General features: G+C 62.7%; 1 protein-coding gene across 4 annotated transcripts in view; it reads right to left on the bottom strand.

Annotated features, from left to right (window-relative positions):
* NFATC1 (nuclear factor of activated T cells 1) overlaps positions 1-24,709 on the bottom strand; it is a 109,102-nt gene that overhangs the window by 27,003 nt on the left and 57,390 nt on the right. For 2 of the 4 annotated variants that reach the window (XM_078435104.2, XM_078435106.2), the window contains exons 7-10: positions 20,915-20,970; positions 16,465-16,597; positions 3,488-3,870; positions 3,181-3,376 (exon numbers count right to left, since the gene is read on the bottom strand). In XM_078435104.2, the coding sequence (XP_078291230.1) occupies positions 3,181-3,376; positions 3,488-3,870; positions 16,465-16,597; positions 20,915-20,970 (768 nt within the window). Of the gene's footprint in view, positions 1-3,180; positions 3,377-3,487; positions 3,871-13,391; positions 15,047-16,464; positions 16,598-20,914; positions 20,971-24,709 lie in introns of those variants that run through there. The other 2 variants (XM_078435105.2, XM_078435107.2) reach the window with 2 other exon arrangements.

Raw genomic sequence — 24,709 nt, 5'->3', positions numbered from 1 at the left:
TCAGGGCCATGTCTGTAAGGGGTCCGAGTCTAGCGTCTACTCCTCAGCTGCTCAAGGTGTGAGCGAGGACCACCAGGGCAGAGGGGGAACAGCACGCATCGGCGTGCGCGAGTGAAAAAGCGCGCGTATTTCTATAAACACGTTATCTGCTTGCTACGGAGGCTTGCGGTGCCCTTGCCTTCACCGCGATCCCAGTTCTGACCAAAAAATAACAACAACAACAAAAATAACAATAAACATCTCCCGGGAACGCTCTCATGAGCTAAAACTGAAAAGCTTTGTTTACAGCCGGCCTCGGATTATGGGGCCTTTGTGGAAATAAGGGCCCATAAATCCAGCCCCAAACGGAGGCAGAGGGAACGCCTTTGCGTGCAGCCTCACGGGCGGGCTCTCAGAGCCGCTGCCCAGGGGGCCCAGGACCACAAGCACCACCAAGAAAGGCCAGTGGGTAGACGGCTGCTGTCAGGGGGGCAGGGCTGAGGCTCAGAGCAGGAGGAGATGCCCAGGGAGACCGAGGCAGGATGTCTGGATGAAGAAGGAAAGATCCCTGAGAAAGTGACCTCACAAAGCGGATGGAGGTGTGAGGCTACCCCCCCCCCCCCCACCCAGTGAGGGTACAGCAGCTGATGACGGTGGGTGGGTGACCGGTAGTGCGGGAAAGGTGGGGCAGGCGCCGTGGAGGGAGTCAGGCCAGGACTGGGAGCCAGCCGGGAGGTGGTGGCTCCTTGTAGAGCGTGGCCCCAGAGCCCTGCTCCGTGAGCGAGCACCAGGCTGACGGCTGGGCCCCTGCAGACGGGAGTCAGTGCTACGCGTGTGCGGCCGGCGGCCCCGTGGGACCAGGGGCCTGGAGGAGGACCCCCCCATCAGCTCTGCCCTCCCCACCAAATCCAACACCCACTCAGGTGAGCTCTAGTTGGGCGGCGCCCAGAGACTCGCCGGGGCCACGGCACCCTCTTGAGAACAGATCCTACACCTGTGGACTCACCGGGCGCAGGACACCCCCATCACACGCACCTCCCAGGTGGCCCCTACCCCCTCACCCCTAACAAGACCGCCTCTGACCTCAAGACACTCGGGCAGCAAAGCCGACTGGAGAGCCTGCCCGGCCGGTCTTCTGTGCTTTCCCGAAGGCACTGGAGATTCGGCCAAGACCCTTGGGCCCTCCCGGCCCCAGGGCCAGGCCAGAACCTCCCGAGACCGCACGGAGCACTGAGAAGGCAGGCAGGGAGCTTGGCCGCCTCGGGCCTGATGCGCCTCAGGGGACCGGATGCAGCGCAGGTACCCACAGGGACCCGGCGCCGCCACCTCCCGCCGGTGATAAACCTCCTGAGGTTGCCGAGGGCAGCTGTGGACCCAGAGTGCGGTTCTGAAGGACGGACCGCCGGCTTCTGGGGTGTCCCTGAGAGTTCGTCAGGGCCTGCACCTCGGGAAGGAGGAGGGACCTGGTCTCCCGTAGGAGCCGGCAGGCACACGCCACAAGGGGGCTCCAGGATTGAAGGTAGAACGTTTATGGAACAAAAGTACCTGAAAGCTCGTAGCCTCAAGTTGGGGATGGAGAAGCCGGGGCAGGCCCCGGGTCACCCCAGCACACAGGAGTCTGCAAAGCCCTGGGTCACCGAGCCAAGGGCAAACACTGGTGCTCGGAGGCTGGGGCTGGGGTTGCACTGCCTTGAAGGCTCATGGGTCCCCCTGCCAGGCTGCACCTGCCGGTTAGGTGGGACGGGCCCATAAGCACCGTCCGCTTCTGGAACAGCAGCATCAGAAGGGAACACTCTTCCGACAGGATGCCTGCAGCTCTGCCACGGGGAAGCCCGTACGATACGAACGGTGAAAATGAGACATTCACTGAAACAGCTGTGATGAGAGGGACGAGCCTACCATATTTGCTGTTACTTTTAGGGACGACGACTAAAGGAGGCTGCAAGGCCTTGACCACGGAGGCTGGGGAGCAGGAGGCCATGTGCCCAGCACTGCCCCCAGCTCTCAGCCCCACCTGAGTCCAGCAGCAGGGGACGTGCGCATCTGGGCCCAGTAAAGCTTCTACCCGAGGAGACAAGAAGCACCGCTGACCAGGCCCGGCACCCACTCGCAATCCACGCAGGGACCGTGGACCTGCTGACCGGGCCCAGTACCCGCTCGCAATCCACGCAGGGACCGTGGACCCACTGACCAGGCCCGGCACCCGCTCGCAATCCACGCAGGGACCGTGGACCCGTGGACCCGCTGACCAGGCCCGGCACCCACTCGCAATCCACGCAGGGCCCGTGGACCCGCTGATCGGGCTCGGCACCCACTCGCAATCCACGCAGGGACCATGGACCCGTTGACCAGGCCCGGCACCCGCTCTCAATCCACGCAGGGCCTGTGGAGGCACTGACCAGGCCCACTGTACCAAGCAGACCATGGTGCCTCTGGACACGTGCCTGAGCCACCAGCGGTCAGGTGAACGAGCGCGAGTGTGCCACCTGCCTGCACTGGGCTCAGGCAGCACCTTGTCCTGCAGGAAAGAGAACTCTGCGGAGCGATCGCGCTAAGAACAATGGGGTATCTTCTGCCCTCCTTGTGTGGACAGACCCCAGCACGTGGACTTGCCTGCCACCAGCCTGACTGCAGGTGTCCTGAGGGCCCTTCCCTTCCGAACCACCCTGACGTGGCACGCTGGATGGTGACAGAGCCCGTGTGCTTGGCGGGGGGGGGGGGGGGGGGGGGAGGGTGGGTCCCACACAGGGGGCTGTGAGTCCCCGTTTAGGGGCAGCCCGGCTCCTTATCACCCTTCCGCCAGGCGCCTGACCGGAGCGGTGCGCCACAGAACGTTCACCACTTTCAGCTAAGCCGCCGTTTAAACATCATTCGCTCAGCCCGGGAGGCCCTTAAGGTGCTAAGAAGCGAGAAAGCTTGACCCGAAGCCACGTGCCGGGGCAGCCTCTTCAAACAGAACTTGTTCCGCCTGGTGCCGCGTTGGTCCTGCGGGTCTGCGGCCACCGGCACCACGGGGACATCCAGGCGGGATGACGGAGCGGAGCCGCGCGGCAGGCAGCGCGCCACCCGCAGGACGCGCCCGGAGCGCGGACGCGCGTGCCGGGCGCGCTCCCCCGCCGGGTGGCTGAGGCGCACACCCCTCCTCGTCACACTCACAGACACGGCGCCAGGCTGAGCGCACCTACGGCCACGGGCACTTACCGTCGTCCAGGTACAGCTGGTCCAGCTCCTGAGGCTCTCGCTTGACCGTTACGGGAAAGGGAGCCAGACTATGACTACTGTCCTCACGCACCTCGGGCAGCGGCGGGGGCCGGGGGGCTGCAGACTCGCTCCTCGGAGCCTTCGGCAGTCGGTGCTGCTGGCGGCCCATCTCGGATGGGCGGGTAGGGCTGCAGGACTGCAAACAGGTCGGCTCTTGGGTACCGGACGGTGGTGAGGAGGAGGGGCTGTCAGGACAGAGAGCTGGCCGGAGGCCCAGGGGACAGCCGCTGCTCAGCCGTGCACTCACCTGTGGTTGCAGCAGGGCGGGGGGCGGCTGCTGGGGGGGCCCGGGGTGCACGCCCACAGGCCTTGGCGTCTCCCGAACGGCGAGCACCCCTCCGGCCGGCCGCTGAAGTCCAAGGTGACCGTGGCCCTGGCTGGCCGTGCCCTTGCCGTAGGCAGCGGAAGACAGGTCGTGGAGCTCCTGGCCGGTGCCGGGTGGCGGCGACACCACGGTGCTTCTCTGCGGACAGGGCGGGAAGCCGGCCACCAGGCAGGAGCCCGGGTCGGGTGGCACCACGAGCTGCTGGCTGAAGCGTGGCTGCGGGAGCGGGCTCAGGCCCTGGCCCCCTGGCCCACAGGTCAGGGCGGGCTCGTGGTCGTCTGCGGGCTCTGTTTTTATGGTTGGAGCTGCAAGAAGGAAAGGAGAGGAATAAACACGGGCTGCGGACGCCGTGATGGGTGGGGGATGGGGCGGGCTGTGGCCAGGACGCCCTCGCAAAATAAACAGCGTCCCGAGTCCCCGTGCGTCTCCGCCTGGTTCTCCCACCCAATTAAGAGGAGGGTGTGAGTCACCGTCTCCAGAAAGCTGCAGCTGGTTCTAATACTGAGAACACTGTTTTGCTTGGAATCCCCCCCAGCACTAATGTGCTATAAAAATCCATTTGCAAACTGCAGTAGAAGCTTTGGACCCAAGGGCCCGCGGATTTGTAGCAATCAAAGCGAAAATTTTAACTTGGATGTACAACCGCCTTCCTCCTGCTACCGACGCCCTATCTGATAAACGTCTGCACGGTCGGTGAACTCGAACACGCACCGAGGTGGCGCGGAGATGTCCGGAAACCCCGAGAGAAACGGTCCGCGACTACACGGCGGGGGGAAGCCTCTGACGTGCGGGGAGAACGCGCCCACCCAGGCGGCTCCGTGGGGCAGCCGCCTCGGAGCCACAGGCCACCCCGGCCACGCAGCCGGGGTGCGGCTCTGGGCCGTCCCGTCCCCCCGCGCCGGGAAGCAGGGCCGTGAGGCAGACAGCAGGACAGCGGCCCGTCCTCTCCGCCAGACCTGGGCCACACGGCGCAAGCGGCTCCGGCTTCCAAAACGGGGCGGGTGTGCTGTGGGTTTTCGCGGGACCCGCTCCGTCCTCCCACCTTCCCGCATCTCCTGCCCCCGCCCGCTCCCCGGGCCCCGCCTCCTCGCCTGTTCCCCAAAGCCGGCTCACGGCGCACCTGGTGCCGCGACGGTCACCCACGCGGCCGAAGGTCTCCCGGGTGAGGGGCTGTCTCGAGACCCTCCCACCCACCCTCCCCTCTCTTCCTAGGAGGCGGACGCGTGAGGGATGCGTGGCGGTGGGGTCCGCCGCACTGGGGGAACCAGCCTGTGGGCCGCGTGGCCCCGGCCTCGGCCCTCACTAGAGCACGTCCGCGCCCCGAGACCTGCCGGCCGCCGTGGACGGCAGGGCCGCTTCCTACGCAGCAACGCCTGCGAGGCACGGCCCTGAGGTGGTGGCGGGTTCCATCTGATCTCCGTTCGAAGACGGCGCCCGCGCTATGTGACCGGCAGGTTCCCGGGCGTCTAGTTCCCCTCAGAGCCGCCAAGTCCTGGTGCTCGGCTCCCGGGGCTCGCCACAGGATCACTCTCTTTTGCTTCGCGTTTTTGGGGGCAGGAGGGCCGGACAGAGAGCAGCAGAGCGAGGGGTGGCGTTCACACCGGGCACCGTGGGGGCGCCGGGCAGGTGTGCGTCAGCCGCGTGTCCCCAAGGGCCGCTACACGCGCACGGCTCTTGCACTCTTGCCGGGTGAGCGCACTCTCTTCCGCGGGACCCGGGGGGCAGGGCTCTGGTTGCGGGCGAGGCCCAGCGCAGGGGCGTCCAGAGAAAAGCGCAGTTGGCCGCAGGAGGGACCCAGGAAGCGCAGCTCTTCTCGGGGTGGCGTTTTATCGCCGCGTGTCCATCACACGTGCTCTGGGCCACCGTCACGGGTCTCTGGGAGGAGCCAGGACCCGCGAGGGCCTGGGTGCGCGTGCGGAAGAGTGGGCCTTGCTCCTCACGGGGGCCACGGTGCCCCTGGCCCAGGAGTCCCCGGCTGGCCCCACCTGAGGCGCAGTGCGTCCCTAGGCTCCAGCGTCCGTGCGCGTGTGTGGGAACAGTGGCCGTGTCGGGTGGCCCCTCAGAAGCCCTCGCGCCCCTGGGGACTCTCTGTTAACTTCCGTCCACCCAGCAGTGGCCACCACTGACTCTGGAGCTGCCGTGGCCGGGGTTTCTGCCATCGAGCCCCTCCCCCCCACCCCAGCTGCCGGGCCTCCGGCTCGGCAGCCCGCCTCTGGGGAGAGGCTGTGCCGTGCGGCGCGGCCTGACGCGGCCTCCCCAAGGTGGGGCGGGGAGCTGGACCTCCAGCTGCCCCACGGCTAACAGGGCACAGTGCTGGGCCCCTGCTCACGTCACACCCAAAGTGCCGGGTGGCAGGGGACACGGCCTGCAGGGTGACAGTGTTCCCAGGCAGGACCGCCCCGGCCTGCTTCCCGCACACTGCGAATCCAGAACGGCCCAGGCGACAGTCAGGCCCAGAGAGGCAGACAGGCCTTCACCTTCTGGCGGGGCCCCAGGAACTCGGTCCAGCGGCGATGTGCCGGCGAACGAACGGCGGAGGTTAAATTCCGAATTCGCTGGGTAGCTTTCAAGTTCCTGATCTTGAGAACACGTACATGTCTGGCGGATTAAATGAAACCCTACTGGGACTCTGTCTTCACCGCACTGGATTTCTAGCCAGGCACGGGGCCCGCCCGTCTCTCCCGCGAGGTGTCCCCTGAGCTCTTTAAAAACTCCTATCCCGTCTGCACTGAGCCTCAGAATCGCACAGGCAAACCAGCTGCCGGGAAAGGCCGGCCAGAGCGACTCAGCCGCCACGGAGGGATGGGGCTCGGTGCGAGCGGCCAGAACCGGGGACCCCGGGAGGCTGGTCAGAGGCCCGGCTGCCGCCCTCGGCGGGCAGGGGCGAGCTGGGGTCTGCTGGCTCGTGCATGCTGTTTATGACCTGTTTAAGGCCTCCCGGTGGCACCGGCATTAACTCCCGTGTCACCGGGCTCCCCAGGACCTTCTGGAAAAGTTTTCGCAGCGTGGGGCCTGCCCCACAGGACATGGGTCACCGTCCAATGGTGTGGGGGGCAGTGGACAGTCGTGGCAGGACCGACGCCATGGGGCTGGACCGCACCCCGTCCAGCCGGCCTGGCCCCCATGGGTTCCTCGGTACTGCGGTGCCCAGTGCCCACGTCCCTCCTGTGTTTGCAGCCGAGACCCCATCAACCTCATGAGGTGGGCCTGACCTCTGCCTAAAGCCCCTGGACAGGCTCCCTCAGGGAATAAACTGACACGGCGGCCCCCCCTGTGCTCGAGGGCCCCACACGGGCCAGGGACCACGGGTCACAGAGGAGCCACCAAGAGAGAGACCCCGGGGCTCTGGGCCGGGGGGTGGGAGCCATGGGAGGAGAGGCCCAACCACAGGCGAAGGGCAGCAGACACAGGGGCCGGTGTGCTCTGGGAACCAGGCCCAGGGACACGGGACATCCACGCAGCAGCCACGGTTCCCGCCGTCCCCGTGGCACCTTCAGGGGCTCCAAGCATGAACATCCGGTGTCTAAATCACACTTCTTGTGTTGGATTTCAAAGGAAACGCGCGTCCTCGCTGTAAATCAGAGCAAGACGCCGCCTCCTGTTTCCTATTAGCGAGGGAAGAAAGGGGCCGCGCGGGGCCCTGGGCGGTGCGGAAAGCGCTGGGGGGCCGCGGCCACGGCCGAGGGCAGCTTCCTTCCAGACCTGGCGCTTGTGTGACGCCACGTCTGGTTCCTTCCCGCCGTCCACCTCGCTGGCCTGGGCGGGGGGCTGGGACAGGAGGCGAGTTTATAATCCAGATTCGTTACAGCAAACGTGCCAGAGATTAGTGTTAATCTCGAAGGCGGCCGCCGCTCACAAAGCCTGTTCTCATGGAAGAGGTGGGGTGCCGCCCCGGCCGTGCTGGCGTTCACACCCCGAGCGCGGCGACCGCGTTCTGCGGAGGAGAGAGCACAGACGTCCCCTCGGCCCCCCGAAGCCGGGCACCCCGTGCCCTGGCAAAGGGCGGCTGTCTCAGGAGGGGCTTTGCCCCCGAACAGGACCTCTGGTCCCCAGGCTGCAGCGCCTTCTCTCCTGGGCCGTGTGGCAGGCATGCCTCTCTGCAAGGACCCCACTCCACCCCCAGCCCCTGCAATGGCCATCTGTGGGCCAAAGACCATTGCAGAACATCCTGGCCTGGCTCGAAGAAACCCCATGTCTGGCAAATGGGCCCGACCCCCCCCCCCCCCACAGCAGTGGCTTCCTGTTCCTGTGGGCAGAGCAGGGCCCTCCTCAGAGCCCCAGGTTAGGTCAGGCGGGGCTCAAGGCAGTGCCGGCCACCTCCCTCGAATCGCTCCAAGCAGATTCCCTGCTGCTCGTCAGGTTCGGGTGCTTTGGGGCATCCAAGCACGGGCCTCGTGGCCCACACGTGGTTCGCACATGGGCTGTGCTGTTGTGTCTCACACAGGAGATCAAGCAGTGAGTGTGCGCCTTGCTCCGCAGGGTGGGACCCAGGGTGGACACGTGGGTCCCCAGGCGTGGCCGCCCCATCCCACCCCATCCACCCCATCCACGTGCCCCTAGAGCGGAGTGCGCAGCGCACACACCCAGCCAGGCTCACGGTCTCCCCCGAGACCGCCAGGCCTTCGGGTCAGCCACTCCCTCTCACCTAGGGATTCCATGCAGGTGCCAAATGGCCGCCACTGACAATTTCAGCAGGTGACGTAGCAGGACCCAACAGCAGGGTCAGGGCTTTGGCCCCCAGGCAGTCCCTGACCCCCAGGACCCCTCCTGGATGGAGACGGTCGGGACCTGGATGGAGAGTGGCCGGGACCAGCTCCCACAGCTGGCCCAGAGCAACGTGACGGGACTCCCTCCAGAAAACGCTCAGACCATCCCGAGGCCTGTGAGCCAGTACGGACACATGTGATGGCCTCCCCCAAGCAGACAGGGGGACACGGTCCCCTCTTACACCAGACCAGCCGTCCCAAGTCTTCCCCATGTCCTGCCCATGATCAGACACACCCTGTCCTCTTGCTGAAGAGCAAAGTCGAGCAATTCAATTTTGAGATGCTGTTTGGGCCAACCCTCCAGCTCAGGGGCCCGAGAAGACAAAGGCGCTTCCCGTTTGTAATGGAAACATCAGGGGAACTCCACACCCCCCCATCAGCACCTCAGCTACCTGAAAGCAAAGCCGTTCTTCGAGTCCTGGGTCCCCAAACAGCAGCGATCTCGTGGCCCCAGCACCTGACCCAGTACTCAGATTCCGATTAACGAAGCAGGACACGAGCTGTGAAACGCTCTCCAGTCCCAAAGCTGGTGAGCAGAAAGCACAATTCCCATCTGTGCCTTTCCTTTTAAATATTCCTTCCCAGATGTGCGGCCTGCTGCACACACGGAAGGGGGAACGAGAGGCCCGTACCTCGGGGAGCACACACGGACAGGGGGCCTGAGTCCTGCAGTGACCCACGGGCTGCACAGTCACTGGCTAACTGCCTAAGTCCTATGGGCCTGCTTCCCTATCCCCAGGACAGAGTCCCACCTACCCAGCAAATGGCAAGGGGGCCACATGGGCAGTCCGCATGTGGGGGCTACTGGTGCGTGCCCCCATTTGCAAACCCCTGCCTCTGCTGGCACTGGGAGAAGTGGGGGTTCGCGAGTCAGGGCCCCGCTCTTCGGCCTCGGATAGGCCAGAGACACTGCGACTAACCACACTGTGTCCCCCAAACCCATAGGTTTAAGGCCCAGCCTCGCCACAGCTGGTATTTGGAGATGGCCCTTCAGGGGGCAATGATGGCTGAATGAAGTCCGGGGAGCCCTGATCCTACAGGGAAGAGAGAGACCTTCCTCTGCCGTGCGGGGACGCGGCGAGAAGGTGACCTCTGCCGGCCACCTGCGGGCAGCCCTCCCCAGATGTGACCCACCGGCTCGGAGTCCCAGCCCCCAGAACCCCTTCACCTGCAACGGCTCGTGCCAAGATACCCCGGATGCCGAAGCCACCACATGGTGCAGGGGGCCGCCCCCACCACCCCCTTCTCCCTGCACACGCACGCGTTCAAGTGACCCCAGCTGCGTCGGCCTGGGTCACTTCCCCAGGTACCCTGCACGGTTCTGGACAAAAGGGGTTTTGTTCTAAACCCTAGAGAACAAAGATCAGATTGTTTTCTGTTCGCTGCCTGACATTAAAGCCCCACTTTTACTGTCAGTATAAACACCCACGATGATACCTTCAGGGCATGACTTTTCCAAATAATGAGAAAGGCAAAGTAGTAACCGCAGCCACCTGAAGGGCCCACCCCAAGGGGCAGGACGCACCGTTTCCACACCCGGAGCCCAGAAGGAATGGGGCCTGGTCGGGGGCGGGGGACCAGCGGGCCAGCTGACGCACACCGACCCGCGAGCCACGCGATGACGGACACGGAGGGCATTTCAACTCGGGACTCCACCCCGTCTTTTCCACACAGCTTAACCAGCATCTACGCCAAACCTCCCACATTGCCAGCCAGGTAGGGTTCTCTGGGCTCACGGGGCTGTGGACGCTCCATGGAGCCAGGCAGCAACGGCCATCCCGACCAGGTGGCATCACACCGGTCCTGCGGGTGGGGACCGAGGCCGAGAGATGGGGCCGGAACCCCGTATGGGGCGCCAACCCCCATCTCCTCTGGGTCCCCACCTGTGGGGAGCTGCCGACCAGTCACACTGGATCACACACGCCACGAGACGCATCGAGCATTTTCATCCAAGAATGGCCAAAACCGCCTTTGGAGGGAATGAGATCCACGGTCCTGCTGTTTGCTCCCAAGCAGCTGCACCCACGGCTGTGATTCTGGGCAGGGCCCAGGGGGCTGCCTCCCCCACAGCTGGCGGGACCAGGCTCCCAGGGACAGGACGCCCATCCACAGCACGTGGTCCTTCTGTGTTTGGTGGCCCGTGCCCCGCCCCCTCCGCTTGGTCCCCGTGGGCAGCACGGACTCTGTGAAGGAGACTTGGGCACTGCCACCCCCACTCCCCGGCCCCCAGCGTCCCCCCAGACGCGCGCCCTGTGGAGTGGGTCTCCCGTTTCCTAAGCAGGCCGGACTCGTGCTCGTTCACACAGGTTCAGACCCAGGCGCCCCGTCCCACAGTCCACCCCTCAGTGTGTTGCAAGTTCAAATCCTCTCCCTGTGGCCAGCACGTCAGGGTCTGTGTGCCGTCTGACCTGGTGGTCAGGGTGTCTGACTGGGGGGTGCCAGGCGCCTGGGAGGGAAACGCTTCTCCGCTTCTCCTTCGCCTGAGCCCTGCTTCTGCCACCTGGGGGCCTCTCACGACCGAACCCGACACCCAACGGCAGGGCCAGCGACACGTGGACGAGCACTGGTAGACGCGGCGTCCAGAAGGTGATACGGGAAACCGAATCTCTCCACGGAAGGAGGAGGCCGGCCTTCCTGAGCCTGGAGGATGGCTCCCGAATCCCTCTCCAGCTCCTCCCAGGCTGGTGGCGACGGTCCCCACCCAGGACATCCAGGGCCTGGCTCCTGCGGGCAAGGAAGACCCAGCTACACTGGACAGCCAGCTCCCCTCACCTCTACACGGCAGGCTGAAGATGTGGAAGCAGAAATCAGAACACCGGTCCCTCAGTCTCTGGCTGGAATAGCAGGAGAGCCAGTAAACGTGGGGACCTAATAAAACCAGCCTCACGCAGGTTGTGCGAGGCTCCGACGAGAAGCGACGGCAGAGCGTCCCGCACAAAGTGCTCACAGCCGTGCACCGTGCACCGGCCCCACTCCCAACGTGCTCGCTCGGCGGTGTGGTTATCACACGGCTCAGCTGACTCGGGAAGAACATTCCACAATGTCCACGGGGACCAGCTGTGCCACTGACCACAGTGGGCCTGAAGCCGGGTGTCCTGGGGTCATGGGACGGGCACCACTGACTTTGCTTTGCCTTGAGAAGGGAGTCCAGGGTGGGCAGGAGTCCCCAGAACGGACACCCCCTCTGCCACCTGGGCCAACCTGACCCTCCATACCCGTGGGTCAGAAACGTGGCAGTCTGCTCTGTCTGAGCCCCGAAGGTCTTCCGTGAGAGGCAAAGCTCCGGCCGCACGCACACGGGGCTCGGGTGAGGTCTCAGCCTGGCGGACCCCGCCGTGGACGGCGGCAGGCTGCCCTGCCGGGCTCCGCCCCAGCTCCTATCCGGTGGGGTGGGGACACTCGCCCGGCAGGGCCTAGGGGTCGAGGACCACGTGCTTATGCCTCGCGGCCCTCTTCAGAAGAAGTGGGGGGCACAGTGCCCTAGGAAACTCGGCCTCCGCGAGCTCTGCATGGACCAAGCCCACCTCCTTGTTACCCACAGGACGAAGGGACGTGGGGAGTGGGTGCCCCGGTGAGGCCCGGCCCGGAGGAGTCTGTCAGAGGGTGCCCTCCCACCCAGCCCTGGGGGCTGCAACAAGGGCCCGGGGGGCCCGAGGGGCTGTGAAGCTTCTCCCAGCTGAGTCACTACTAAGCATCTTTAGGATTTCGTGGAGGCAATTACTTTGGGACCAAACTTGAACGCGAAGGACTCAGAAAAGCAACGAGGCCCAAAGCTCAGTGGAAAAGGCAGATCCAGAGCTTGCTGTGAAGACAAGGCCACTGGGCTGACGGGACTGGAAGCCGCTGTCCGTGGTTCCATCTGCAGACGGGGCCGCCCCTGGAGAGCTGGGTCTGCAGGTGGCCACAGGAGGGAGACCGCCCTGGCCCTCGGGCCCGCAGGCCGCTCGCAGCCGGCTCCTCCCGTCGGCAGCCTCGACTCTGGGGACTCTCATTTCCGGACCACACGATGCAAACGGAACACAGAGAATCCACTCCTGTCTGCACCTGCCGGGGCGGAGGCGTAGCGTCCCTCCGCTCCCTATCTCGTGGGGGCTACCAACTACCGTAACCGCGAGGTCCGTGGCGAGCGGTGAGCCCTGCTCCTCCCATGGTTCCTCCTCCAGCTGCTGACGTCGGGCCCACAGAGCCCCGGCCCCGCCACCTGGCTCCGAGCTCCCCCTACCCCCGTCCCGAGAGCGCTCTGTTTACAGGAGCTGCTCCATGCCAAGTGGTCCCCGGCCGTGACCTTCTACTGTCTGCCGGTGGTGGACAGGCAGGGCCCAGGGCAGGGGGCTCTGGCTGCCTGGGACCTCCAACAACGGTGTGTCCCCAAAGCCATCCCCACTGATCCTGGGGGAACTCCAGGACCGCTACCTGCTCAGCCACAAGCGACAGTGAGCAGGGGCCAGGAGCCATCACAGGCACCTTCTGGGAAACCGACTACAAACATCTCAGACACAAAGACGCACTCTCCGAGACTCGATAATTTGTCACCGTTTATTTTCTCATCTTAAAGACACACTGACCTCGGTATATAAGTTTGAGGCCATAAGCAGAAATGCTTATTGCCTGAGCTCCTGCCCCCTCCCTGCCTGTCCCAGGCACTGGGGCAGCCGTCGGGCACATGAGCCCACAGAGTCACCGCTGACGTGGACGCTCTTCTTCCCCTCAATCTCAGGAGCCGCTGCCCACGGGTCAAGTCCTTCTCCACACCTAACACGAGCTGGCCCAACGGTGAGAGGTGCCCCTGCTCCCGGCAGAGTCCGCCCCGAGGCGGGCACCAGGGCGCTGACGGCCCGCACAGCCCAGCCAGGGGCCTGACGCGCTCCTTGCAGGGGCTGCGGGAGGCACAGTTAACAGGAACAGTGACACACAAGAAACGAGAAAACCTCTCTGGCTCCGTGTGCTCTGCGGCGTCTTCCAGGATCGCACCGGATGTTCTCACGGCTGCCTTCAGGTGCTGCCCCGGGGCACGAGCGGCAGGTGCGCACTCCGTCCCCCACCCCCACCCCCCGTCACACCCACGGCCAACACCCAGAGAGGGGCCCGCGCTCCATCGCAGCCCGGCAGGCCCTGCGTGTGATGCCTCACGGCCTCTTCCAGGTCGACCGCTGGGAATGACCCTGAGACCGGAGGCCCCGCAGACGCGTGTGGTGCAGACGGAAAGAGAGGAGGGCGTCATCCCAGGGAGCCGCGGTCAACTCGCTTGCCGTCCAGCTGTCAGAAGGTCACCGGCGAGCTGAGCCCAGCAGCGGGGAAGGTGACCAGAGTACGCATCCCCGAGCAACAAACGCTCTGATCCCCTCGCTTCCAACACCTGCGCCGCCAGGGGCCACACGGGGGCAGTGAGCGTCCCCACCTCTCTGCATGAGGGTGGCCTCCCGGGGGCACTGTCCCTTGGGGTCACATGTCTGAGAGCCCACCACGAGGACAACTGAGGCCACACCATCACCCGTACCCATGGCTAATTTTGACGGAAACCCTAGAGTGGCACTTGATTTTACACATTTGAACATGAAAATAAGTTTTTCGGGTAGAGTTTAAGAGGACTTACTTCCAAAGCCTTGCCCGTTTCAACAGCACATTTAATAACCTTGGAAAGAACCTGCCGTCGGAATGCACAGAAGCCAGGGCCCCGCTGTGCTTGCCCTCAGACGGGAGCCCGCCCCAAACAGGCCGATGTCTTCTAGTCCGTGCGGCACGCCCCGTCCGCTACAAAGCTTTCGCCGACACAGCACAGCACGCATCTTTGGGCTCAGAGTCGACAGTCGCGGTCCGTGAGGTGGGAGACTCAGCCCAGGGGGACAGGGTGGGGGGCGCTGTCTAGGTGCCGAGCGCGGGTCTGTGCGTCCTGCTCACGGCCGGGCGAGCCTGGGGAGTGCACGGCAGGAGAAACACCAAACCGAAAACCAGACACACGAGTTCCAGTTTTTCATTCGTTCACTTATTTATTCTTAAAGCCACGTAAGGGTAGACCCCGCGATTCAGCCACGAGGTCAGATCCCGGCCGAGGGTCCTGCTCCAGGGAGCTTACAGCCTAGCGGCGCGTGGCCTCGTCCCAACCCCACAGGGCAGCAGACGCCTGCCGCCCCAGGAAGCCGGGCCAGGGCCGGGTGCTCCCAGGGGCCGACAGCGAGGATGCCTCAGGCTCCGAGGGGCTGGAAGCAAATTTCAAGGAGAGAAGCATGGAGGGTCACGGAGGCCTGAGAGAGGCAGACAGGCCAGCAGAATGGCAGGTACGCCCAGCCCACAGTCACTGGCCCCTGCGCTAGGGGACAGACGACGTCTGGGGTGGAGCACCGGCTACAGAGAGAAGGTCCAAGTGGAACAGAGTCCAGAGTACGTGTGTGAGGTGCCTGGCACGTGGCGGCGGGGCGCCTGGCGGATGGAGGGGGTGGGGAGGGGGGCGGCGAGGTCTCTGGGGCAGGGGGAGAGGGGGGCGCCGGGGCACTGGGGTGGAGCGCAGTCAGGACCCCGTGGGATAAGGCTGTAGGATGTGATTCCCGCTGCAGGGCGGGGAGACAGGATGGCCCACACACTGCCCTCTGCACCCCATTGTCTTAGTAACATGTCCCTGGGGGCTCAGCGTGCCCCCCGTAGGAGAGATGTGCAGGTCACAGGCGGGGGCCCCTCCACCCCTGACACTGCTCGGGGCACCGTGAACTTGGAGCGGGGACTGCAGGAAACACTAACGTTAGAGATTTTCTAAACCGCTTTAAAAAGCAATTTTTCTTAAAAGGCCTGGTTTTCTTTGAAACGTTCAACTTTTGGTCAACCACGCCTGAAGTTCAATTAGCATACAATCATTACATTTTCACAAAACCACTAAATATTTTCTTTTGTAGGATATATTGCACCTTATTCCAAGAACAGATAGGATTCACCGAGTTGCACGAAGCAGACCACATAACCCAGGACGGGGTCGCAGGCAAGAGAACAGACCAGACCGGCCTGGCGTGAGCGGCTCACGGGCACACGGTGCTATGTTGTGTGCAGTCTCATGACGTAATTTCACAACAAGATCGTATCATTCAAATCCTGAAAGGCACGGCTAACATTTGCCCCCAAAGTGGTTAATTCTAACGGTTTGATATCAACACGGATATTCTAGGGCTTTCTATCATCTACTCGGTATTATGTGTTACAGTCAGAGAAAACGAAAACCTTCAGAGAATCTTGACTTCACCAAGATAGCAACATGGCTGCTTTTTCAATAGTTTTTAGTGTATAACTTCTCTCTTAAATCACACGAATCTCCTAAGCTTTTAGAACAGAAGCTACCATACAAGAAGATTGCCGCCATTGATGACCTTAACACAAAACACAGTGAAATCCAGGATGACCGCAGCTGGGACCACTCAGAGCATCAGGCGATGCTCTGGGGACGACATTCGGGGGGCAAAAGCAAACGCTGGTATTTTCTTTAAGGAAACACCTTAGAAAGCTGAAAAGGTGAACTGTCTTCTAAGTCCTAAGGCTGTATCCTCAGAATGCGTAAACACACAACCTCAACGAGGGTGGTTTTTGGTTGAGTGACAGGTACTTGGGCCTGAAAGCCTCACAGTCACAGGAAGGTGCAATTATTCGACCAAAGATGTGAGGTGGGGGTTTCAGCCCGAGCACAGAAATCGTTAATGTTAGTCAATGACCACATTAGGCACCAGCCTTTAGGCTCAATGCCACGGGTTTACTTCTAAAGGCACCTGCCAAATAATGATAACTATTTGGTTTTCCACCTTACACATCTACAGGACTTAAACACACACCTAGACCACCTCAGCCTTGGTCTGAGCTGGGCGCAAAAGGGCTGCACTTTTTCTCCCCTCGGGCCATTCTCTATTTGCAAGCGGCCAGCAAAAATGACCCGTCATTATCCCAATATGCAGCCCCCACCCACAGCAGTAATAAAGGAAAATACACTGAAAGCTTCACTTTTTTTTTTAGGACTCAAGGACGTGTTCCTGTCAACAGGACAATAACGCAGCTTCCGCATACACCGCTTCACCCCGACAGCATCTTGGCATCTATGCGTCTCTTAGGAAAAGCACCCTGCGGGCTCATTCTCAGCGCTTAAGGTTAGAAAGACAGCGTTACCGTTCGCAGGAAGGTAGGTCAAGTGCTGATACTGGCTCCTCTTCCTCTTCCCGTTGCAGACGTAGAAACTGACTTGGACGGGGCTCGTTATTCTCGGATTGCGGAAAGGCGGTATCTCGACCACCAACGAATTCTGGCGAGCAAACGGCAGAGAGGAGGGAGACGGTGAGCATCTCACAAACACGAAGCACCCTGCAGTAAACAGCCCGCGTGGGGGCCACGGCGAGCAGCTCCCGACTGTGGGCTGCTTGGAAGAAGCTGCCCACAGAGAGTCTGCCTGGGGCGCGGGCGCACGTCTGGGCGGATCGAACCTGCCAGCACTACCCCCCCCACCCCCGGGCAGCCCGTGGATGCGGAGCGTGTGGGGGGAGGCAGGCTGGGGGCTTCAGCTAACATCCACCGACTCAGCCCCAGAGACAAGCCGCTGGTGCTAATCTGAGAGAGGAGCTACTCGGTCTTTGGAACACCCGGATGTATCTGCCTGCCCTAACCCAAGGGGTCAGTGGCCTTCGGAAACTAGAGAAAAGTTCCACGTTTGGCCCACGGATGGAGCTGTGAGCCCCTGTTCAGGCAACACACTGAAGACCCAGGAGACGGGCTTCCTGGAGACACGTGTCTGGGGACAGGTTCTCTGACGAAGGCTCGAAGCCCGTCATGGCCTCCCAGACTCCCTCAAACAGGTGAGCTCGACCCTAGCAGGTTGAGGGGCGTGTGGACAGTTAGAAAGAAAGCACAGATCGGGATGGGGGCTGTGGTGGGCACTGGTACCTTCCCATGGCTTAAAATATGAACCGACGACATGTTCACAAAAATTGCGCTCCTTCAAGTGCGGGTATAAAACAAGGCACATGAGGCAGCACGGCATTGTGGGAGACGCGGGCTGGCGGTCAGGGGGCCTGAGCCCTAGCCGACAGCGTGCAGTGCACCAAAGTGCCGACGTCCTCACGGGGGCTCATGCTGTACCTGATTTCACGGGAGGGACAGGATCTCACACCCAAAATGTTTCTTCGATTGCTTTTGTCGAATGATTTAAGTTAACAAGCAAAGAAAACGTATAAGAAAAATGCATCGTATCGGGTTTTGTTACCCAGCTTAATAGCAAAATTGATTGAATCAGGTTAGTAACAGAATCGTATGAATATTAAAACAGGAAACCGAACAGAACTTTGGGCCCAACCTGTTCCTGTTACAGATAAAGAAACCGAGGCAAAGCAGCCTGCTGCCAAGAGCTGCTCTGGGCCCCTCCCCTGGGACCACGCTCCCTCCAGGCTACGTGGTTTTGTCGTCTCAATAACTGCATCCCATTTGGAAGAAGCAACAAGTAGCCTGGGCGTCTGGCCCCTTGCAGACGTGACCCTGTGCACGTGCAGCCGATGGTGCCGAGGACGGGTGCTGCGCAGGGTGGCTGCACTGCAGTTACAGGGGATGTCAGTGCCGCGTCTTGGCCAGGAGGTGGCTCGGGCGGCGGCGCGGCCCGTGGTCGGGAGCCTGGCTCGGGAGCACAGGTCTGGGTTCCCACCCGGCCTCCGCACACAGCTGGCGCCCACCGGGGGCGAGCCACTGTGGAGGAAAGAGTGGAGTCTAGCGTCCACGGAAGAGAAGACAAGCAAGGAAGAGGTCTCGCTGACGCCGAGGAGACGACTACAAAGAGGCGTCAGCGGGAGTCTCCGTGACGGGTCACGTGGGGCAGGGGCGGGCGTGCCAGGCAGGGAGGCCCTCGTCAGCAGTTGGGCTTTGCGGGTTTGGTTTTTGTAAGTTGGAGGCAACTGGGGGTCGCGTTCTGATGCGGGCACAGGCTGATACGCTTCACCTCTCCGAACAGGACGTGCACGACACCGTCCTCCCGGGAGCACGGTGAAGGGGGAATATGCAGCCACAGGACACGTGTCACCACAGAAACACCAGGCATTACAGGTGGCACACAGAACCCCACGGAGCAAGAAACCCCGCTGAGGGCTCCTGCTAGTGTATAGACTGCGTGTGCAGCACAATCCCGCTTCGTGCAGAAGGCACATTCAATATGACAGCCACGGCACATGTGTGTGAATACACGCACACCCACACCAGGAACAGCCTGGCAGGACACACGCCCACACGTCAGCAGTGGTGAAATTACACAAGGTGCTTCTATTCTCTTTCTCATTTTTTGTATTTTCCAAATTTCCGCAACGAATAAATACCCTTTTGTCATTAGAAATAATATGTAAAATTAAACCTCAGTTAAGAGATAAAGTACGTCATCATTCGCGCGTACTGTTACGTTTCTTTTGGAACGCGCAGCTGTCAACTGCTAAGCTCCCTTTAAAACATGCAACCGGGGCGCCTGGCTGGCTCGGTCGGTTAAGCGTCCGACTTCGGCTCAGGTCATGATCTCACGGCCCGTGAGTTCGAGCCCCGCGTCGGGCTCTGTGCTGACCGCTCAGAGCCTGCAGCCTGTTTCAGATTCTGTGTCTCCCTCTCTCTCTGCCCCTCCCCTGTTCATGCTCTGTCTCTCTCTGTCTCAAAAATAAATAAACGTTAAAAAGACTCTATTACTATTTTATTAAATAAATAAATAAATAAAAATAAATAAATAAAACATGCAACCGTTCAAAGTGCAAAAGAAAGCCCAGTGACACGAAACCTCCCACAAACGTGGCAGGAAAGATCCCGATAGAGAAAGCTGCAGGATTTCTGCAGGTCTCTTCTTCCTGCTCAGGGGAGGTGCGCACGAGGCCCGTGGTGGTCTGGAGCGGACTTCAGCTGCTGGGCCTGCTGCACCGGGGGACCCTCTTCTGGAAGCCCAGCGCCCGGAGCCCACGGCGCTTGCTCAGGGCTCCTCAGGCAGCAAGAAATGCCCCGGGGCCAGAAGGAGCCCATGCACGTGTGTGAGCGTGCGTGTGCGCGTTGTGTGCGGTCCCGAGCGCGGGACCAGGCCCAGACAGCACGAAGGGGAGCCAGGTCCTGAGCACAAGTTTCCCTGGGACCAGGGAGGAATCTTTTCCACAAGACACCACTTGGACAGGCTTCTGGTAAACGGATCAGAGCTTTGGGAAAGGAGGCTTAAGTCTCAAGAAAAGATGCTTCGTCCCGATGGAGCCACCCGTGAGGACCCAGGGCCGGGCCTGCGGTAACCAAGCCGCCGTCAAAGAGCCGCCTCCGCGGCGGACAGGCATCGCCAGTAGTGACTCAGGTCCCACCAGCAGCAGGGCAGAGATCAGTTACCTGACGGCTTCGGCAAACCCCTCCACCCAAGGCTCCCCGTCCCCCGGCTCCAACAGCCAGGGCCTCCAGGAGCCCAAAGACAGCAGCAAGTTACTGTCCTGACACGATTTCTGAACAGGTGGACACCCCACGTCCCCCCACTGTCAGAAGAAGGGCCACACGCCTGTGCCCGTGGCACCTGTGCCCACACACCTGTGCCCGTGGCCAGGGCAAGAGCTACTGAGCTTGGAAGAACTCTGAATTTTTTCAGACAGTCACCTGCGGCCACAGTGTGTTTTGCGTCAGCCTGAAGACCGTTGCTCTTCTAGGATCACAGAGAACACACACACACACACGCACGTGCACACACACACTCCGTGGCAGACGTTAATCCCACCGCGTCTGCAATCATTCAGAACACTAACGCCCTAGATACGCCAATTAGCAGGCTGTCCGAGTGGACAGAAAGTAAGACCAGCTACCTGCGGTCTGTGAGAAACCACTTTAAACACAAAGGCACGGACGAAAGTTCGGGGATGGAGAAGACGGGCCGCGCTAACGCGAGCCGTAAGAAAGCTGGACCCGCTGCGTGATCCCAGACAGAAAATGTCCCCCGTCAACAACCACGTGGGCACCGACACGTGTGAACAGAGCCAAGGAGGCCGAGAAACGCGGTGTGGGTGCGTGTGGGTGTGCCGGGCGTCTGCGGCCCGGGATCCTCGCGGCGGCACCAGGGAGGCCCGGGCACCTGCCCCGCCACCTTCCGGCGCCCGCAAGCGCACCAGCTGATTGGCAAAATGGAATCAGCGGCACGGAGACCCGCCTTCACATCCAGCCAGTTCACGTTCAGAACAAGAGTCTACCGAGTGGCGGGAGACGAGGTCGTGCCAAGGACGCTGCTGGAGCTTTGCGCGGCCTGGCGAGCCCGGGCAGGTGCGACGCCCGCTCGGCGGCTCCGAACAGCCGGTCTTCCTGGCGGACGGCGGCGGCACTGTGTGCGGGCCCCTGGCGACGACGACAGCAGGAGGGTGGCGAAGGCCCCGTGCCCACAGTGCCCGCCACGTGACCGGGAGCAGTTACCGCGCAGGAGGGTCCCAGGCTTCCCTGTGCGGGCGGGGTCCCCTCCTACGGGGCACCCCGCTGTGCCGCCCCAGGCTGGTCTGGGTCCTGAGAGCGCTGGTGTCAGGAAGCCCTTCACGCCGTTGGCGCGTGCCGCACCCTGACCCCGGTGTTTCCAGCGGCTCGTGTCGCAGGAAGCCCTACTCACCGGCTTGCACAGGCCTCTGTCCGTCTTTGCCTCAGCCTCCCAGATGTGGTGACCGTCTGGAAGAGAAGGGCAGAACGAAGGCCGTTACCCGCGTGCCCTGTCCAGCACACCACCCCAATCCCCTTGCCTCGACCAGGCGCGGGCCGCCCCGGAGACCACAGCCCCGTCTGCTCGCACCGTGCTGGCTGCTAACGCGCGAGAGCAAGACGTCGCGTGAGCGCTGCCACCGGAGAGGACGCGCTAGGCCCACACGCGGGGGCGAGGAGCCTCGTGGAGCCCGAAGACCCCGGGCTCTGCGCCCGGGCAGCGAGCGCCCCGAAACCCACCCTGCCCGCGTCCACAGGCTCGCCGCCCCGGCCCCGCGGCAGCCACGGGAGGGCTCGTAAACACAGGGGACGTGCCGGTGACCCGGTAGGCGGCGCGTGGTCTCCAGACCCGGACCCGGGCGGTGTCCTGGCTCTCAGACCCGCCGGCTCCAGCTCCAGGTGCAGCGGCGGGAAGCGCAGACCTGGTTACCGCGTGCGTTCTGGGAGCAGAGTTTCTCTGAGTAACGAGTCGGGGCCCGGGAGCCACAATCCCGCCTCTGCTCAGAGTTGCGGCTGGCTGAGCGAGAGAACCCTTTCTGTGACCGCTTCTCGCCACGTCGGGATACAGAAACACAGAGCACGGCATTTCTAACTTTGCCCCAGTGGCCGTTTGCGTGTTTTTAAAACAAGGTAGAAAGGCTCCCGATGGGCCTTGAAAGGGCTCGGTGTCCCGTGGGCCGGGCCTGGAGGGAGGGAGCTTCGAGAAGCCCACTGGCAGGAACGACTGCAAACCAAGCTCTTGGCCTCTGGAAGCCCCTGGATGGCTGGCCAGCGCGACGGGGCCCGGCTGGGTGGTTACTGGGAATTAACAGCTGTCCGTCTCCTGCTGAGACCTCCCTCCTCCCCATCTCCTGTGAAGTCTGTCCCCAAACAGTCACAGCCGGACGCAGTTCCCGCTCCCATTCTGGTTTCAAAGAAGAGATGTACGTGCGTTACAATTCAGAAATTATCAATAAAGTAGACAAAATCTCCTTCTTCTGCCTCACAGTGCGGGCGGGCAGGGGTGGAGGGTGGAGACACAGGGAGGAAATGTGAGTCACACAGAGCCCGGAGCAGCGTCTGTGTGCCAGGACCACACCAGCCTCTCGGGACGCCTGAAGTCCCAGCACAAATTACCCACCAGATGAACCCACTCGGTGATAAAATGCAGACCGGCGGCCCAAGGGAGCAGCATCCACGTCTCCTCCAGAAAAACATAACAGGAAACTAAAAATACACTCTGCTGTTCTTAAAGGCATCAAGACCCACAAAGCAGCTAACTTTCTGGAGCCCCGTGAGCCCAGGGCGCGGGTGCGGAAGCATCTCTGTGAACCCCGGTCCCTGAGCTGGCGGAAGGTCCCGAGCTGTGTGAGCCAGGGATGCGGCTCCAGGGGCCGAGCTCGGGGACGGGGCAGGCTCGTCCGGGCCGCGCAGGCCAGATGGGCCTTGGCCCCGTGGGCAGGGTCCCCACCCACTGCTTGCTTAAGGTAATCAAAATTACTCTTCCTGTAAGCACAGCTCCTATGTTCCTGTGCCTCTTAAAACAACTTCAGAGGGACACAGCTGTGGGAGTCACAAGCGGGGACAAACCTGGCCACTGCCCAGTCTCTGCCCGTCGGTGATAACCACGGCTCGAGTTTCCCTGAGGAATTCTCGAGTGTGTCCAGGCCTCCTGTCGGGGCGCAGAGAGCACACAGGGGGCAGGAGGGAGGTCGAGGCCCGTGAGGGGCCAGGGACACGGCCACAAGGGGGCCGAGCACCCCATCCATCCTCTAGGAGGGGTCAGACCAGACTCGGCCTCCCTGTGAACACCTTGCAGGCTCATCCGAATAAGGAAACTGACGGAAGGCTCTGTGGGGCCCGCCGGCCAAGAAAGCGCTCCGGCAGAGGCCTCCTCCAGCCCCTCCAGCCCCTCCTGGGCCTAGGGGCAGGGTCCCCCCGTCAGAGCGGCTGCCCGGGGTCGGCGAGCCACACGGTCCACCGTGCACGCCGCGTGTCAGCTCTCCCAGACATCGATCCCGAGAGTCACTCACTAACAGAGCATAGGCCCATCCGGACACGCTGGTTAAAGCCGGGCTTCTGGAGACCCCGCAGGGCGGGAACCAGCGGTCTCAAAGGCCCAGGGCTCTGGCCCCGTTTTCCCTGAGTCTTCGTGTCTGTGTGAATCACAGCCCATGGGGACAAGCACGCCGTGGTCTCTGTTTCCACTAAGGGCCCTAAACGAGTGGCCGTCCACTCGTGTGTCAGGATGGCAGCATCGCGGCCACTCAGCGTGGCTGATCGTCACGGACAGGTTCCCCGGGGCAGGGTGCCAGCAGGACCCCGTCGCCGGTGTCGTCCCCCCCCTGCGTGGGGCCCTGCCGTCCGGCCTCAGGGCGTCCTCCTTGGCTGAGCACAGCCTCAGCCTCCATGGGGTAGGCGGGCCCCGCACGGCCACGGAGCTGCGGCCTTATCAAGAGCTCCGCAGGCCTCAGCGGGGAAACTGTGCGCAAGCCCAGAAGGAAAAATGTTCCAAACCATTAGGGAACTCCCTGCCGCGTGAGTCATCGGAAAGGCTTCCCCACCCCACCCGCCCTGAGGCTTCCACAGCGCGGCTCTTAGTCACACACCTCCCGGGGCGGCTCGGGGAGGACGGGGCCACACGTGGAGGTCCCCGGCCTCCGCGGGAGCAGCGGCTGCTTTCTGGAGGCACGCTCGAGTCCCCGGCACGCAGGAGGCGCAGACGCCCGTGACTGGCTTTCGACCGAGTCACAGCGTTGGCCGACGGCCAGAATGGAAACAGCAGGGAGCCCCCGTCAGAAGGACCCCGCACCTGAGTGGCGGGACCTCGTTCCCTGGGGCCCTTGGCCGCGCACACGTCCCCCCCGTGCCCGGCTGCCGGCTCTGGGAGCGGGCTCAGCCCAGACAGGCACGGACCAGCACCACAGCGCCCTGTCCCCGGGCTGCCGGCTGGCAGGAAAGGCAGCGAGCGGGGGGCGCAAACAGGAGGCCCCTCTGCACTCCCGTGGGCGCCACGGGGGAGACGGCACCCTGACCCCGGAGCAGTCGGGGCCGGCCAGGGCGGGGGGCTCCGGGGTTGTTCTGGTCAGCGGGAGGGTCCCCACACAGCTTGTCTTCATCCCCCCCCCCCGAGCCCCCCAAACCCCTCCAGGCCTCACACCCTGGGGCGCCCCCAGAGCTGCTCCAACCAGTCTGCTTCCTGCAGAAGACTCCAGAGTGAGAAGGAAATCACCCATCGGCCTGGGGCTCAGCCTGGGCTTTCCTCACGTGGCCGAACGTGGGATTCCTGGGCGCGTGCCCCAGGACGGGGCCCACGCGTGCACAGGCGGTCACTGGAGCACACGAGCCAAGAGGTGGGCACAACCCCAGAGTCCGGCCGCTGCAGGAGGCTAAGCACGCCATCCATCCACAAGACAGGAAGCCACCCAGCCTTAAAAGGGACAGAGTCCTGATGCGTGCTCTTTGTGGGCGCGAGGAGCTACGCACAGCAGGGCCCTGTCCTTCCGGGGCGGCGTCCAGAGCAGGCAGAGCCACAGGGACGGAAGTCAGCTCCGAAGCGGCCGGGCTGGGGAGAACGGGGTTAACGGCTAACAGGTAAAGTCTCTTTGGGGAATTTCTGGAATTAGCAGGATGGCTGCCTGGCTCTGAACACACCACAAGCCACTGAACTTTAAGTGGCTGAGCTGTGCGCCCTGTGAGCTGTACCTCAACAAAGCAAACGCAAGACAGA

The sequence above is a fragment of the Panthera onca genome, chromosome D3 (genome assembly GCF_046562875.1).
Source record: "Panthera onca isolate mPanOnc1 chromosome D3, mPanOnc1 haplotype 2, whole genome shotgun sequence".
NCBI classification, from domain to species: Eukaryota; Metazoa; Chordata; class Mammalia; order Carnivora; family Felidae; genus Panthera; species Panthera onca.
This window is presented reverse-complemented; position numbering and strand designations above follow the sequence as displayed.